We start from the raw sequence: 14,471 nt of genomic DNA on the forward strand, positions 1-14,471 counted from the left end.
TTTTTATGTTTTATCTGACATTTGTAGTTCTTTTCTTTTTTGGCTTGAATGACTGTTTGCTATTACCAGAAACTGGGAATCAGGTTTCAATTCTCATTTTAACAGAGAGCACTGACTAGGGCATAGCACAGCTTAAAGGAGAAAGGAGACAATTAAGTCTCCTGAAGATGAATAAGAGATAATATGCCTACCACTTTATTAACTGCTGGACTAATACCAATTCCACCATCAGAAAGTCACAATCACTTCTGATACATCAGAGTACTTCTCTTAGAAAGAATCTTTATGAGATTACTACGCTCTAATAGTAGCTGGTATGTGAAATAAGAGTTTTAAACCTCTCTGGGCCCCCAGTGTCCTCATCAGTCAAATGGGATAATAAAAGCACTTAACTTCATATAGGTGTTATGAGGATTACATGAGTTAATTTGCATAAAGCACTTAGAACTATGCCTGGCACATAGATTACTGCTAGCTGTATAAACTGAAATAACTCAGTTCACCAAAGTCGTCCCTGGACTACACACAGCTTAGCACAGGGGTTTGCAAACTTTTTCTGTAGAGGGCCAGATAGTAAATATTTTCAGCTTTGTAGGTCATATATGTTCTCTATGGCATATTCTCCTTCTTTGAAACAACCACTTAAAAATGTAAAAAACATTCTTAGTTCAAGGACCCTACTGTAGTTTCCCAACCCCTCACCTAGCAGAATGGGCAGAAAATTGATAGAAATCAGGCAATGTGCCTTTAAAGTGCATTCTTCCAGAACTTTCAAAAGGATCAAAATTCTAGTGATTCTCAAATCAGAGGATAAGATTTCTACATCCTTGAGGGAGTTATGGAAGGTAGAGCTTAAAAACCACAAATGGTTCTTTGCTGGGTGTTGGACATACAGGTGGACAGATAATATTTTTTTAGGAGAAAAGTGGGTTAGTTTAATACATGAATGAAGACAAACAAACAGATATTCACCTGGCCAAAGACAGTTCCACCAGTACTGGCTGCTTGACCAAAAACAGAACCAGTATTGCTAGACCCAAAACCTGTAAAATATAAAGGAAACAGTATGAATTTGGATGAGTCTTTTACAACATCAAAGTTTTTTATTTCTTTTTAATGGCATTCAGGAGTGCTCAGAAACCCCATAATAAATAAACTTATGAATAAAATCTTTCTCCCCTTCCAGGAAATGGAGAAACTTTTGAGCAAATAATTTGAAGATCTTTTTTCATTGCTAGCACTCTATAATAGTAAAAATGTCAAAGTCCTAAGGACTGAATCCTTTTCCCCTACCAAAGCACAAATGGCTTCTCCCCAGACTTTAAGCCATCAAGAATTCTTTCCATTGAAGACCTGAATATTTCTACTCCCTGGTTTCCTCTGAATTTCAAACACCAGATTCATTCACGGTTTTATCTTTCTTCCAGGTGAGATAACATGGATGAAGTGGTGTACTGAACAGGACCTGAGAAAATTAGGAAGAACTATGGATTATAACAAAAGAGCCCTGGACAAGGAGTCAGAAGAGAGAAGTTCGATTTCCATTTCTGGAAATAGATCTAAGTAGGTGAGCTTCGGCAAGTCTCAATTCCTTAACCAGGGTTGGAGTAGACTCCACACACTTACTAAACGAATGATTTCTTCAGGAGTTCTGAATTGTGTTGAAATAGTATGATAATGTCTATGTAGGAGAATCTCTCCAAGTCTTGATGGCAGAATAAAGAATGTACTATAGAGATCGTATTGTATATTCTACTTTCTTTCAAGACCCACAAAGGCCTTCTCCTCACCCATTCTCTTGGCCAAGTAACAGTTCTTATCATTCAAATTGGTTCACTAGCCTCTTCAGGGAATGAGATGGATCTCAAAACTATGTCTGTCTTTTTACCACTGTCCTCATAAATTAACATAACATTGGAACTTAGAAAGAGTTTAACAAACATCTGTTGAAGGAAGGAAGGAAAACATTTCCTTTCTAATAAACTTTAAACCGTTTTCAAATAATTTATCACTGAAGGAAGGAATGAATTAATTAGCAGTTACTTATAATCTTGCCTACTAAGGACCATTGATCCTTGTTTTTCCCACCACAGCTTAATTGCTAAAGATTTGCCTTTCATAAGATAACTATCAGAAAGCAAAACTTAAAAAAGATTTTCAATTTGTCTTGTCTACTGATGATTTTAGAAATAAAAGAAGCTGCCAAAACTGGACTTCACAATAGCAAAGGACTAAATTTTACTTTAAAAAATAGTAAAATTTAAAAGGCTTTAAAAAAAAAATTATCACATTGAAAAAAGGAAAAAGTCCAGCTCTACAAAGGTCATTATCTGCCCTTCCAGCAAGCAAATACTGGCAGGCAATGGACTAAAATCAGGAGACCTGGATTCTTGTTCTGGCTCCACCATTACCATAACACTAATTCCTCTAGCCTTGAAAGTTTTGGACATAATGACATTTTGTCCAACATTCCTTCCAAATTAAAATTTTACATATATAAGAGTCATTAAATTACTTGCCATGGACCTTAAACTAAAGATACTTGTTTTTACCCCCATGAAACTGGCATTCTAGTGGCTAGCAGAAAGGAGAATTTGCTGAGATGCAAAATTGGCGCTACAGTGAGCTATGGCAGATCCATCCAATTAGGCCAAAGAAATGAGGCTGCAAGTGCTCCAAACTCCTCCTTGATTTTACAGACTACAGAGATTCTTAATTGTTTTCTTTTCTTTTAATTGTAACAGTAATACAGGCTTGCTGCAAATGTGTCAAATAATACAGGAGGGTATAAAGTAAAAACAATCTTCCATAATTTCTTACCTGAAGCTTGACAAAAGCTAAACCCAGAGGATGCTGCTGTTGTGGTGGTGGCTGAAGTACTACCAAACATAGAGCCTCCCTGTCCAAAGCTTGGATTCTGACCAAAAGCTGAAGTGCTTTGGCCAAATAGCCCCCCTCCTGTGTTGGCAGAAGACTGTCCAAATGAGAAGGAGCTAGAGCTACTGGTACTTGAGGAGGCGCCAAAGACATTCCCACTGGTAGATGTGGAGGTGGAGGAAACTGACTGACCAAAAGCAGGCACAGAACTGAACCCAGGCTGACTAAAGGAAAAGTTGCTTGCAGAGCCGCTTGTAGACTGCCCAAAGGCGGGGGTCTGTCCAAAGGTTGTTTGCCCAAAGACCCCTGTTGGTGAGGTGCCAAAAGCTGGACTGCCAAACCCTGTGCTGCTGACTTGTGGTGTGGCAGTAGTTGTGCTGGCTAAGCTGCCTGTCTGCTGCCCAAACAGACTTGGTGCAGTGCTGGCTGCCACTTGCCCGAACATGGGGGTAGTAGAGGAAGCAGTGGCCGTGTTGTTGGTGAGCTGGCTGAAAGCTGAACTAGAACTAGCAGCAGGTGGCTGAGTAAAGACAGAAGGGCCAGAAGTGACAGTCCCAAACACTGCTGTCTCTGTAGCAGGGCTTGGAGCAATACTGGATACAGTGCTGGGGATTGTAAGGGGACTTGATGTTTCCACAGCCAAGGGAGCTACACTTGTGATTGTAGTTGCTGTGATCACAGTTTGCCCAGGCACCCCAGTGATTGCTGGAGTGGGATCTGCAGAAGGTGCTATGAGACTGGCACCAGATGCTGCAGTGCCAGCATTGCTGACTGCAGGCTGGGCAAGAGGAGGTTCTTTTTTAACAGAGTCAGAAGTTTGCAGAGGAGACTGAGGAATCTGGGCTGAGTGTTGCTGCCCTAGCAGTGAGGATGTTGATGCTGAGACCTCATTGTTGCCTGGCTTTTCAGGCAAAGTTGATGATGTGGCCTCCTCTGTGCTTTTCCCAGAGGACACAGGCAGAGTGGGAGCTGATGCTGAACTCAGGAGGCTACCAAATGACAATGTGGGGAATGATGTAGAAAGAGGAGTAGCAGTGGTAGTTGATGGTGGGACAGAGGGGGGCACTGCACTACTGGTCTGTTGGCTTCCAAATGAAAAACTAGTTTTGCTACCACTAAGAGAAGTCCCGCCGAAATTGATTAGTGAGGAAGATCCTGCACTGGTGAGTGGAAGACTGCCAAAAGCACCAGTTGAGGAACTGCTTGTGCTTGTGCTTGCTGCTGGCAGTGGAGCCACTGTGGTGGAGGTTATAGAGGAGGTCACAGGGGGCTCCACATGCTTCCCTAAAACTGGAGGGCCAGTAAAACTAAACCCTGATGGTCCAGTTGAAGTTCTGGTTGGCTGTCCACTAGTTACGCTTGTGGATGAAGCTTTATTGGCTGACTTTGTAGAATCATCTGCTTGGCCAACCCGCAGTCCTGAAAAACTTCCTAGGGTCTCTCCAGCCAAAGAACTTTGAAACAGAAGCTCTCCCAACTTTGAAGGAGGAGTTTCCAGCTTGCCAGAGGTGGTGGAAAGAGCGATTCCAGAAGGTGCCACAGTTCTGCTATTAGATGGAACAGACTCTCCTGAAGAAGCAACGGCAGCTCCAGTGGTGTTTGATGTTGATGTGATTCCTGAAGAAGGTGTGCTTTCAGGAATGGTCTCATAAAAAGGTTTGCCTCCCCCACCAAACGAGAATGCATCAAGCTGGCTTGACTCTTTAGTGGAGGGCGTCACCCCTAGCAAAAAAAAAAAATTAGGAAATGGGTAGGATATACCAAAATATGTCCTATCACATTTCCACTGACTCTGTTTCTAAACCAAAGTTTCTATCTTCCCTTTATGGAGTCAGGACTAGCTTATTCTACTAGCATTTTTTTTGGAGGAGAGAGGATATAAGGAATGTTTCTTCATAGGAACATTACGCTCTGCCTAATCATCTCACTGAGATCAAAGGGAACGAATACTGTTTTTATGATCATTAAGTCAGAACAAATACTGGATGTCTAGAATACATGAAATTAACACAATTATTGTAAAACAGAAATAAAGAGGCACTTTCCCTTACTTCCCACTCACTGTGTGTGTGTGCCTTCTTCAACAACATCATTAGCACAGTGCTAGCCTATGGCCTACCAGAAGTCCTCCTGATAGACCAGGAATTGATCCAAAATTGAACTTCTTCCATTGTTTTTTTTTTTTTCCAAATGGGAAAAAAGTGTCATTCCACAATCATTTTTTATGTATAATTAGGGTTGCTTACTGGTACTCTACTAAGTAAGACATTTTACAGAGGCAGAATAGCCTAGTCAAGAACATGGGCTCTGGAGCCAGGAGTTCTGCCAGGAACTGTGTGATTCTGGAAAAGTTATTTTACTTCTTGGACCTCAGTTTTCCCATTTGGAAAACAGAAATAATAGTAATTACCTCATAGAATTGTTACAAAGATTAAATGACAAATAGGTACAGAATTCTTGACAACGCCTGGCTATATAGTAAGTGCTCAATAAATGAATAAATTTTGATATTTATGAACTAAAATTAGCCTATTCTAAGTTTTTATTGATATTTAAAACTCCATATTGTTTTAAGAAGTATGGCTTTTTGGGGACATCACCAAGCTCCTATTGCCTGAGTACAATTTTTAGAGACCCTTTTGCATCACTGGTTTATTGAGTCATTTATGGTTTTGGATAGTTATCTATTCTTGTATTAATTAGAATGTTTACAGAATTACTATTCTATTTTATTACTACTTTATTTTATTTATGATTTTTGATGATTATCTTGTTCCTCTTCAATCTTTTTTATCGAGCTGTTTGTCCTCTATAAAGTGAGACTGGTTAGGAGATTTGCCTGAGGATATTCTGCCACATCGAAGTGGGCAGATGTTTAAAAAAGAAAAAAAAAAGGTTAAGAATTACTGTTCTAGAGAAAAAGAAATAAAATCAACAACTCTTTAAGGGACAGACTCAGATCAGGTTTTAGGAAGTCTGCCATGCTTTCAACTCCCTAATATCCCTTTAAATAACTTATTAAGAAACTTCTGCCACTTTGCTTGGTACACAGAATGTGCTCAAAAAATATCTGTTGAGTGAATAAATGAAAGATGACCACTGTGTTATTTATTATAGAGAAAACCTGGAAATAACTGAAAGGTCCAACAGATGATTTGTTAAATTGTGCCATATCCACAAGACAGAAATCATGTAGCCATTAAAAATGACATTTTCAATAATACTGGAAAATTATCAGGATTGTTGCGAATTCTCAAGAGATTTCATCATTCAATGAAAAAAAGTAGAAGACAAAAACCTGAGAAGCAGATAATCACGGAATTGCAATAGTTATCACTAGGGTAACAAAGTACGACTTTTAATTCCTTCATGCTTTTTTACATGTCAATATTTTCCTCAAGAAGAACACATTACTTTTATGATAAAAGCATTTTCTTTCTAAATAAAAGAAAAATAATGTTTTTCTGGAAGGCACTTGAAAAATATGTAGTTTCTTTACAGGTCCTGAAAGTCTTCTAAAATGTTAAAAACATGCTAGTTGATGAATTCATAAAAGCATGCATGGGAACAACCAGTGTGTTTACTGAAATGTTAAACGAGAAAAAAGATGAATTAGGTCTTGTGCTAGGTCTATCCTGCCCTATAGAATCACCCTATAAATTGATAAAATTTTAAAGTACAGATGAAAAAAATGGAGAAAGAAATTTTAATTCACACATTAACATTGACGTTAACGCAAAGCTTTGACTTTCCAGAAGCAAATCCTTTCCTTATTTGTAATTATAAAAATAGCCAGAAATCCTTCATATCAGATTCTTAAACTGAGCATATTTTTAATGCACAATCTCAACACCCAACTTATTACAGATAATATAACTAAGATTCAGCAGCAAGTGAAATGTCAACAAATATAACGTGTACTTGTGTAAGGGAAACACAAAAGTAAAGCTATGCAATGCAGAGACTGTACCTTGTGCAGCAGTAAAATTAGAAGACGGTGTTGTCATGATTATCCCCAAATTAAAGCCAGTCCTGGGAAGTGAGAAAAGAGACATTAAAAAGGAACAGACCTAAGGCATAATGTTGTCTTTTTAGTCCTCTTTTTTTGTAACTCATACAATCTGTCCTTGAGAAATTTAAAATCTAGAAGATAAACAACAGAGTAAAAGCATGTATTTCTGAAGCAGTAAACCTGCTCCAAGATCTCTAAGCAGGGAGAGGCAATTTGAGGATGAGGTAAGAAGAGGGTAGGAGTTGAGAAGGCCTGAGACGGATGATGGACATGAAATAGAAGCCACTGTCTCTGCCACTTTGACAGTACTCTTAATTTTAAGCTGGAAAAATTTGGTTCAGAAACATTTCCAGCTCTCTTTATCAGCTCCTCTCTTCTATACATTTTTCTTCACACTATGTAAAGATGCCAGAGCCAAAGAAGAAAACTCAGCACAACTGTGAACTGGAATAAGCTATTCACTGTGATAAAAGCTCAATAGTAATTTAAAATTAAATACAATTTAAGAATTGTAAGGATTTATAATTTTTACCCATCATTGCCTTCCTTGACTGGATAAAGACCACCTAGAAGAGGTTTTAAACATTTTATTATACTTTATTTCACAAATGTAAAAATTAATTATTAACATTTGTAAAGGATGCAATCATTTTTGGCATTGACCTACCCTTTAAATTTTGCTCCAAACTACCTTTGGGAAGTATAAAGCATAATGACTTTTACAAATAATGAAAAATGCACATAATATATAATTTTCTCCCTCAAGTTCTTTGCTAACACCCTCATTTCTCCCAACATGTTAGGTAAAGGGACACTCAAGAAACAGTATCAGGGAAAAGAGATTATGGTCAATGTGATCACAATAAAAAAAAAAAGCATAAACTGAAAGAACATAAAAAGCTTTTCTAATGGAACTGAATGCGTAATACTTTGATGGCAAAAAATCTTTTGACAAGTTTTGATTTTAGCTACACAGTTTAACTCTATCACTGTAGGGAAGAGAACACTCAGGAAATTTCACAGGTTTCAACGCAGGTGCTTGTACCAGCCTGCTTTAGCATCCAGGGAAATTTATCTTCAGAGAAAAGGTACTCCAAAGTTAATAAAAGCTCACCTTGAAATGAGGTTTTTAGAAGATTCTTTCATTTTTAAAAATTACTCTTAACAAACATTATATATATAGCCACCATTATTTTTAAAAAAATGAAACAGAAACAGATCCCCCCCCTACATCTCTACAAAACCTCAAAATTCAAATGGCTATTTTCATTACCTCCCCTAAGAAGTTTAGTATATTGAAACTTAAATGCAATAAAACCAATTCAAACGTCACATCTAGTCCCCAAATGGTGTCAGAATGAAAATAGTGTGACAAACTAGATCAACAATAGAATTTAACAAGGCCCCCCACCTAAAGAAAATGAGACTTATGTTAAAGAACAAAACAAACATGTAATAAGTCATGTATGAATGAAGGGGAAATAGATTTATATTAGAGCACTGAGCTACTGCCACTATCATCAGATGTATTATCGCAGCGACAAGAAATTTGGATTCATGCAATTTAAAAAGCATATAAATATGCCTCCTGATTATAAGATTTGGGGGAGCTATCTATAATAAGATTGCTGGTGATCTGCCACAAAACTTAAATTCATTACTGACCCTGAAGGAGAAAATGAGAGAGGCTTGTTGAACTGTCCAACAACAGATGGGGTAGACGTCACAGCTGTTTCTATCTTGGGTGCTCCTGATCCTGAAATTATGGAAATAAGTAAGAACATTACAAAAGTGAGTTAGAAACACCCTTATAGTCTGTAATTTTAGATATGTAACTTCAGCTTTGAAGACTGCATACACCTTTTATGACAAGTCAGGGTCCAAGGGGAGCGAGCACTTTGCCTAACTCATCCTCTAGGTCTCTGAAGCTGCTCTGATGCTAATTTCAAACTATGGCATGCCATACTCTCCTTTCCAGAAAACATATCAAAATAATTCTAGTACAGTTTAAATTTAAAGTTTTAAAAGCCTATTCTCCTAGGTTTTAATGGTATGGGAAAATGATTCCAATGTCCAATGTGAGGCTAAGCAAAAAAATATGAGAATATAAAACTTTACATACAGTAGCTTTATAATGATTGAAAATTAATATATTCTATAAGAAAATATTCCAAAATAAATAGAATAATATGCTAAATATCTCTGAGTAGCAACCGCATGGCTACTAGGCTTTCTCTATATGCTTCTCTATATACTTTCCATAGATTTTCTGTACTTAACAAATAGTTCTCTTTTTTATTTTTAAAATTACAGCATTAACACATGACTGCTGTAATAAACCGAAGTGTAGAATGTTAATGTGCAACCCATCCTCTCCACAATTTCACTGTAACTATTTATTGATAGGTTAGGGTGTAGTCTTCAATCTTTTTCCCACTGTTCTACTTTAAAAAGGCGGGGACAGGAAATGGGAGAACTACATAAAAAACACACACAAACCCCAAATGAAATAAAATCAAATAAATCAAACAACAATAAAAAGTGCCTTCTCTTTAAATTAGTATGGGGTGGGTACTAATAAAAACTACATTGCTACATTGCTTATCATCTTGAAAAAACAGAAACAGAAGGGGATTGGTAATATTTAACATAGTGCAAGTATACAATGAAGTCCTAGGCAGCCTTTAAAATGAAAGAGGTAGACCTGTATCAGACCTTAAAAGATGAACAGAGTGGGGTTTGGGACATGGGGAAATGGCAGGTTACAAATCAGTACGTATAGGATATGCCTATTTTGTTTAAAAAACAACAAATGAAGTAACCTCAAGAGAGATACATCAAACTGTTAAGGGTTGTTATCTCTGGAATACAGAATTTATAGGGCAGTTGTCACCTCTTACATTAGATATTTCTATAACATAAAAGTTTTTGTGGCCATGAAATAGTTTTATAATCAGAAAAAAATTACATAATTTCCACTGAATAGAGAACAATTCTATAGAGGTTTCAGAAATGCTTTTTTAAAAAAAGATTTTAAAAATTCTTAAATGATATTATTCAGGGAAACTTCTCTACCAACACAAAGTCCTTTTCTAAATCTTGATTATTCAGCAAGTGAAAACAGAAGTAAAGGACATGCATGAATCAGTCCCTTGGATATCCTTGATTTACTTCAAGATACTTCGAACTTCAAGAGAAAGAGAAAAAAAAACCACTCCAATGAAATCCTTGAAAGAAGTTAGGATACATGATCCTTCAAAACCTTTTTCTAAAATAGCCAGAAATGGAAGCAAATTTCTTAAATTGAGTCCTAAATGATTCAAAAGTCTCCGGGAATTCCACTAGACTTTTCCTTTTACCACAAAGCTTTAGGCCCCAGTGGAAAAGTGCTGTATATATCCTTTTCAGGTCAGGTTTCTATAAGAACAACTATTGTACTGTATTAATCTGTACCCTAGAATACATCTTTGGCTTACACAATGAATGCTTTTCTTCTGAGTGCAGGGAATATTTACTTAAGATAAACCTAAGATCTAATCAGAAAGCTTTTATGTATGATTGGTGATTGTGTAGAGATTACAGAAAATAAGCTGCTAATGTGTGAAGTTCAGGGTCTCTAACAGAATTTGCTTGAAGACCCACTTGAAAGCATGAATCAAAACAAAAGCCAGAATTGAGACTATGGAGAAGACACAGGATTGCAGATGGCACAAGACCCTTGAAGCAGATGGTAATATAAGCCAAATAAGGTGGAATATAAAAAATGAGCCAGACTTCAATAAAAGCATTCTTAAGCTTTAAGTTGGCTTGGGCAATGCAGATGTCTGGTTAAACATCTAGAGTGACTACAAAAACTAATTGTAGTTAATTAAGAATAGGTATGTTTGAGTGTGTGTTGGGGAGAAGTATATGAAGTGACAAAATCTTATAATATTGATTTATTTACATCTATTCTGAAATCTTACAATGTAAGAGATCCATTTAACTTTCTGTTATTTTCCTGGCTTTTGAATCAATTGTTACTGTGAACCAAGAGAATTTTTTTATTCCTTTTAATAGAAGAAATAAGAGATTTAGATTTCAACATTCTGGCACACTTTTTTTCTAAACACTGTTTGTCTACCAGGTTAGGAGAAGACAGTATTATTGCTACTTTTTAAGAAAAGCATTTAGAGGAAGGTTTTCTCCTGCTCTGAAGTTTACAAACTTAACTCAAATTTCAGAAGTCTATATAGCTGTTGAAGGGCTCATGAATTCCCAGGAGATTCTTCATCTAATATGATCTCTTTATTTTCTATGTCAACTGCCTCTGTGATTTAGAACAATAAACTCTATTAGACAGCGGTTCTTTCACCTTTATTTTCACTGAAAAACAAAAAATGCAAACTGACCTGAAGCTTTGTCACCAGATGACAAGTTACTGGATGCTGGTATGGGCCCAGATGGCTTTAGGGAATTTATTAGGGACCCCTATAACAAAACAGGAAAACATTTATGTTAAACCACTAACCATCCTTTGAAATAAAGAAACATGTAAAATGATAATAAAATTTAAAATAAGTGAACACCAACAACTTTAGCTTAAGTACAAAAAAAATTTCCAATTTAAGTCAATATTTTAAAATACCATGTGTAAGATTGTACTAGAGGATGAGAATATGAAATTCTACAAGTTCCTAGAAGACAGTCATGCCAGTTTACATCATGACTATTTTCCTAGAGCCTAGCACAGTGAGTGGTGCATAAAAGGCACTTGAATATTTGGTAGATGAATGAATAAGTATATGATTGAAAATGGCTCTGGCTCTAAATGAATTTACAATAAGGTTAAAAAGCAAAACTGTATGACAGATCCATCTCCAGTCAACCTTCTTTTATTCTCATTCTACAGTGAACAAAATGCCTGAATACTAAATGCTTAATTGCCAAATTATGGCAAACTAAGGGATACAGTCATGTTTGAGCACAGACAATAGGCAAGTTCTCATGTTCAATATCAAACATGATTTAAAGTTTCTTCACTCAGAGATAGATATAATAGTGGCAGAAAAGCCAGGTTTTCTTGTAAAAGTTTTAAAGGTAGCTTGATATACCTTTCAGCCATCTCCTCTATTATTTTCTTCTGGGTTGTTTAACTGTTCACAACATAATCTGTTTTTGTATGAAACAATATTTGTCAGGCAAAAGCCTGTAACTAGACATAACAAATACCACTAAAAAATATGCGAGCTCTGAAAAAGAAAGCAAGATAACTTATCTCCCAGAGACTAAGACTGTACAGTACAGTGAAAAAAGCAGTGGACAAAAGGAAGTTAGAAGACCAAGGGTCCAGCTCTTGTTTCACCACTTATTAATCATGTGATCCTGCATTAGTCAATTGAACCTAGGTTCCTTTATTAGTGAAACAATTCTGAACATCGGTCCTATCTATTGCACATGGTTGTAGTACCAATCAATTAAGATGCTGGTAAGTGAAAGTAAACAGTAAATAAAAATACCTTATACAAATGTAAGGTATCAGAATGACCCAGAGTACTAAACGCAGAATGCCAAACAGCCTATGAAGGTAATATCAGGTCCTAACTGACCTATTCTGGTTAACAATGTCAAAACCAGAATAAATTGTGAGGAAAGGATCACAGATCTTTGTCAAACTTACAGTTCATTTATCAGGACTTAAAACAGTATCGTCTTCAGTCAGACAGACACTCCACGACACAGTAAAAATCAGTAAGTTACCTGCTTGGCTTGGTTAGAAGCCACTGGGGTCAACCCTGGGTGAGGTGTTTTGGCTGTAGAGAATGGCACTGAGGAACTAAAAAACACACAAAACATATACTCAGAGAAAGGCGAGGCTGGGTGAAAACCACATTCATCCTTGAGTCAACTTCCTGTCCAATAAATGATACCAATTTTGGGTAAAATACAGATCTGGGACCCAACCAAACCCCTATGACATTTTCCTGACTGAAGAATAAATTATTTAAATTATATCTGGGTCTTTTGCATAAAAGTAAAGCAGTGATCTTAAAAACTTATTTCCTTCCTTTAATCCTAAGTAAAAAATTACTAAGAAGAAAATTATTACCATTCAGTAGTAGATATTTTTTCTTACACAGAGAGTAAGCCCTTTATGCTGCAGTTTCAGTTCATGTGGGGGGGAAGTCCAGATTCTCTTTTTCACGCATGAAAAAATGTCTAACAGGACTTATAAGATGTATGTGATCTGCTGCCATATATGGCTCAAAGATGGTTTCCAAAGAAGAGACCTCAACTTCTTACAGCAGCTACCCTAAGAGCTCCAGTAGGAGACAGAACCCTGTGCTCGCCAGGAAAGTATATAAGAGATTCAAGTGTACCACTGTTCTGTTTCTGACATCCTACCTGCACCTTTGCTACAATATGAAAAGCATATCCACTATTTGCTGAAAGAACTCTCAGCATCATTTATTAACAATATATAAAGTGTCACATGGGCAACCCTGAACACTGTATCAGGAAACTGTCATTTCAATAATTTCTTAGTGTCAATGTATGGGAACAGAACCTCATCAATCACCTATTATTGCAATCACAAAGCTCTATTCTTGGCTCCTGGGGGCAATTTTTCAGTCAGTTTATCTATCCGAAGTTCCTCAGTCGGAAGTTGCTTTCACTGGTATTTATAGTGGCAGAGGATATAGGATTTCTTGTTTTTCAGCACTTCCCCTGGCTCTAAGAAGGAATAATATTTTTCTATCAAAAAATTAACATGGGAAGAGGAATGACAAAGCTATGTTCATGCCTCATAGAAGAAAATTTTCTGACTTAACAATCCTTACAAGCAAGTCAGGATTCTCTATAGAATAACGTAGGAACCTCCCCAATCAGAATTTATCACATTGAGAGAGAAGAAAAATGGATTTATTTGCAATGAAATAAATGCCCTTTATTTTTCTACTGAGGAAACACATCACTGCTCCCCCAAGACCAAGCAGGTTCACAGGTAGACAGAGCACTCCCCACTCACCTCTGCTGAATCTCCAACAGAGAAAAGGAATGTGTGAGTGAGACTGCTAGAACCCAAGAAATCCCTGGGCGGACACAGCAGACTTGCTTAGAGCTCATGAGAATCACAAGGGACATGAAAATCTTTTATACTTTCTCAAAGACAAACAAAGAAGAAACTAGAAATAAAATTAAAGCAGCAATTAAACTATCCAATTTTTAGAACTTTTTTCACACCCCAAATTTAGTTATGACTTCACAGTAAATTAAATCATGCATGAATTAGATCCAGTATAATTACTGTTCTATTTACTTATGATAATGCTATATATCTCATGGGTGATCAAAGTCTCCAAACACACAAGATTAGCGTTCACAGTACCTACGCACCGGGCCAGGTAACAACTGTTCAGAGAAATGCTGTTAAATGCAATCAGCTGAGAAACCAACTGACCAAATTTGATCTAAGCAATATCCACCATGAACCAAGAGAGAAAACTAAAAAATAACAGTACACTACCAAATAAACATGTTCAAAGATTTGTGTATGATCATGAACCAAAACAATGGAAATCAACAGCTAAAAATGTACAAG

General features: G+C 36.7%; 2 protein-coding genes across 2 annotated transcripts in view; one reads left to right on the plus strand and one right to left on the minus strand.

Annotated features, from left to right (window-relative positions):
- Positions 1-1,755, plus strand: part of FAM78A (family with sequence similarity 78 member A) — a 70,002-nt gene extending 68,247 nt beyond the window's left edge. The window contains exon 3 of the mRNA XM_037798484.1: positions 1,428-1,755. Within this exon, the coding sequence (XP_037654412.1) occupies positions 1,428-1,431 (4 nt within the window). The 3' untranslated portion in view covers positions 1,432-1,755. The remainder of the gene's footprint in view (positions 1-1,427) is intronic.
- NUP214 (nucleoporin 214) overlaps positions 1-14,471 on the minus strand; it is a 148,895-nt gene that overhangs the window by 28,653 nt on the left and 105,771 nt on the right. The window contains 6 exon segments of the mRNA XM_037798478.1: positions 973-1,043; positions 2,821-4,599; positions 6,848-6,909; positions 8,555-8,645; positions 11,281-11,359; positions 12,629-12,704. Coding sequence (XP_037654406.1) covers positions 973-1,043; positions 2,821-4,599; positions 6,848-6,909; positions 8,555-8,645; positions 11,281-11,359; positions 12,629-12,704 — 2,158 coding nt within the window.

This window comes from Choloepus didactylus, chromosome 10 (genome assembly GCF_015220235.1).
Source record: "Choloepus didactylus isolate mChoDid1 chromosome 10, mChoDid1.pri, whole genome shotgun sequence".
Taxonomy (NCBI): Eukaryota; Metazoa; Chordata; class Mammalia; order Pilosa; family Megalonychidae; genus Choloepus; species Choloepus didactylus.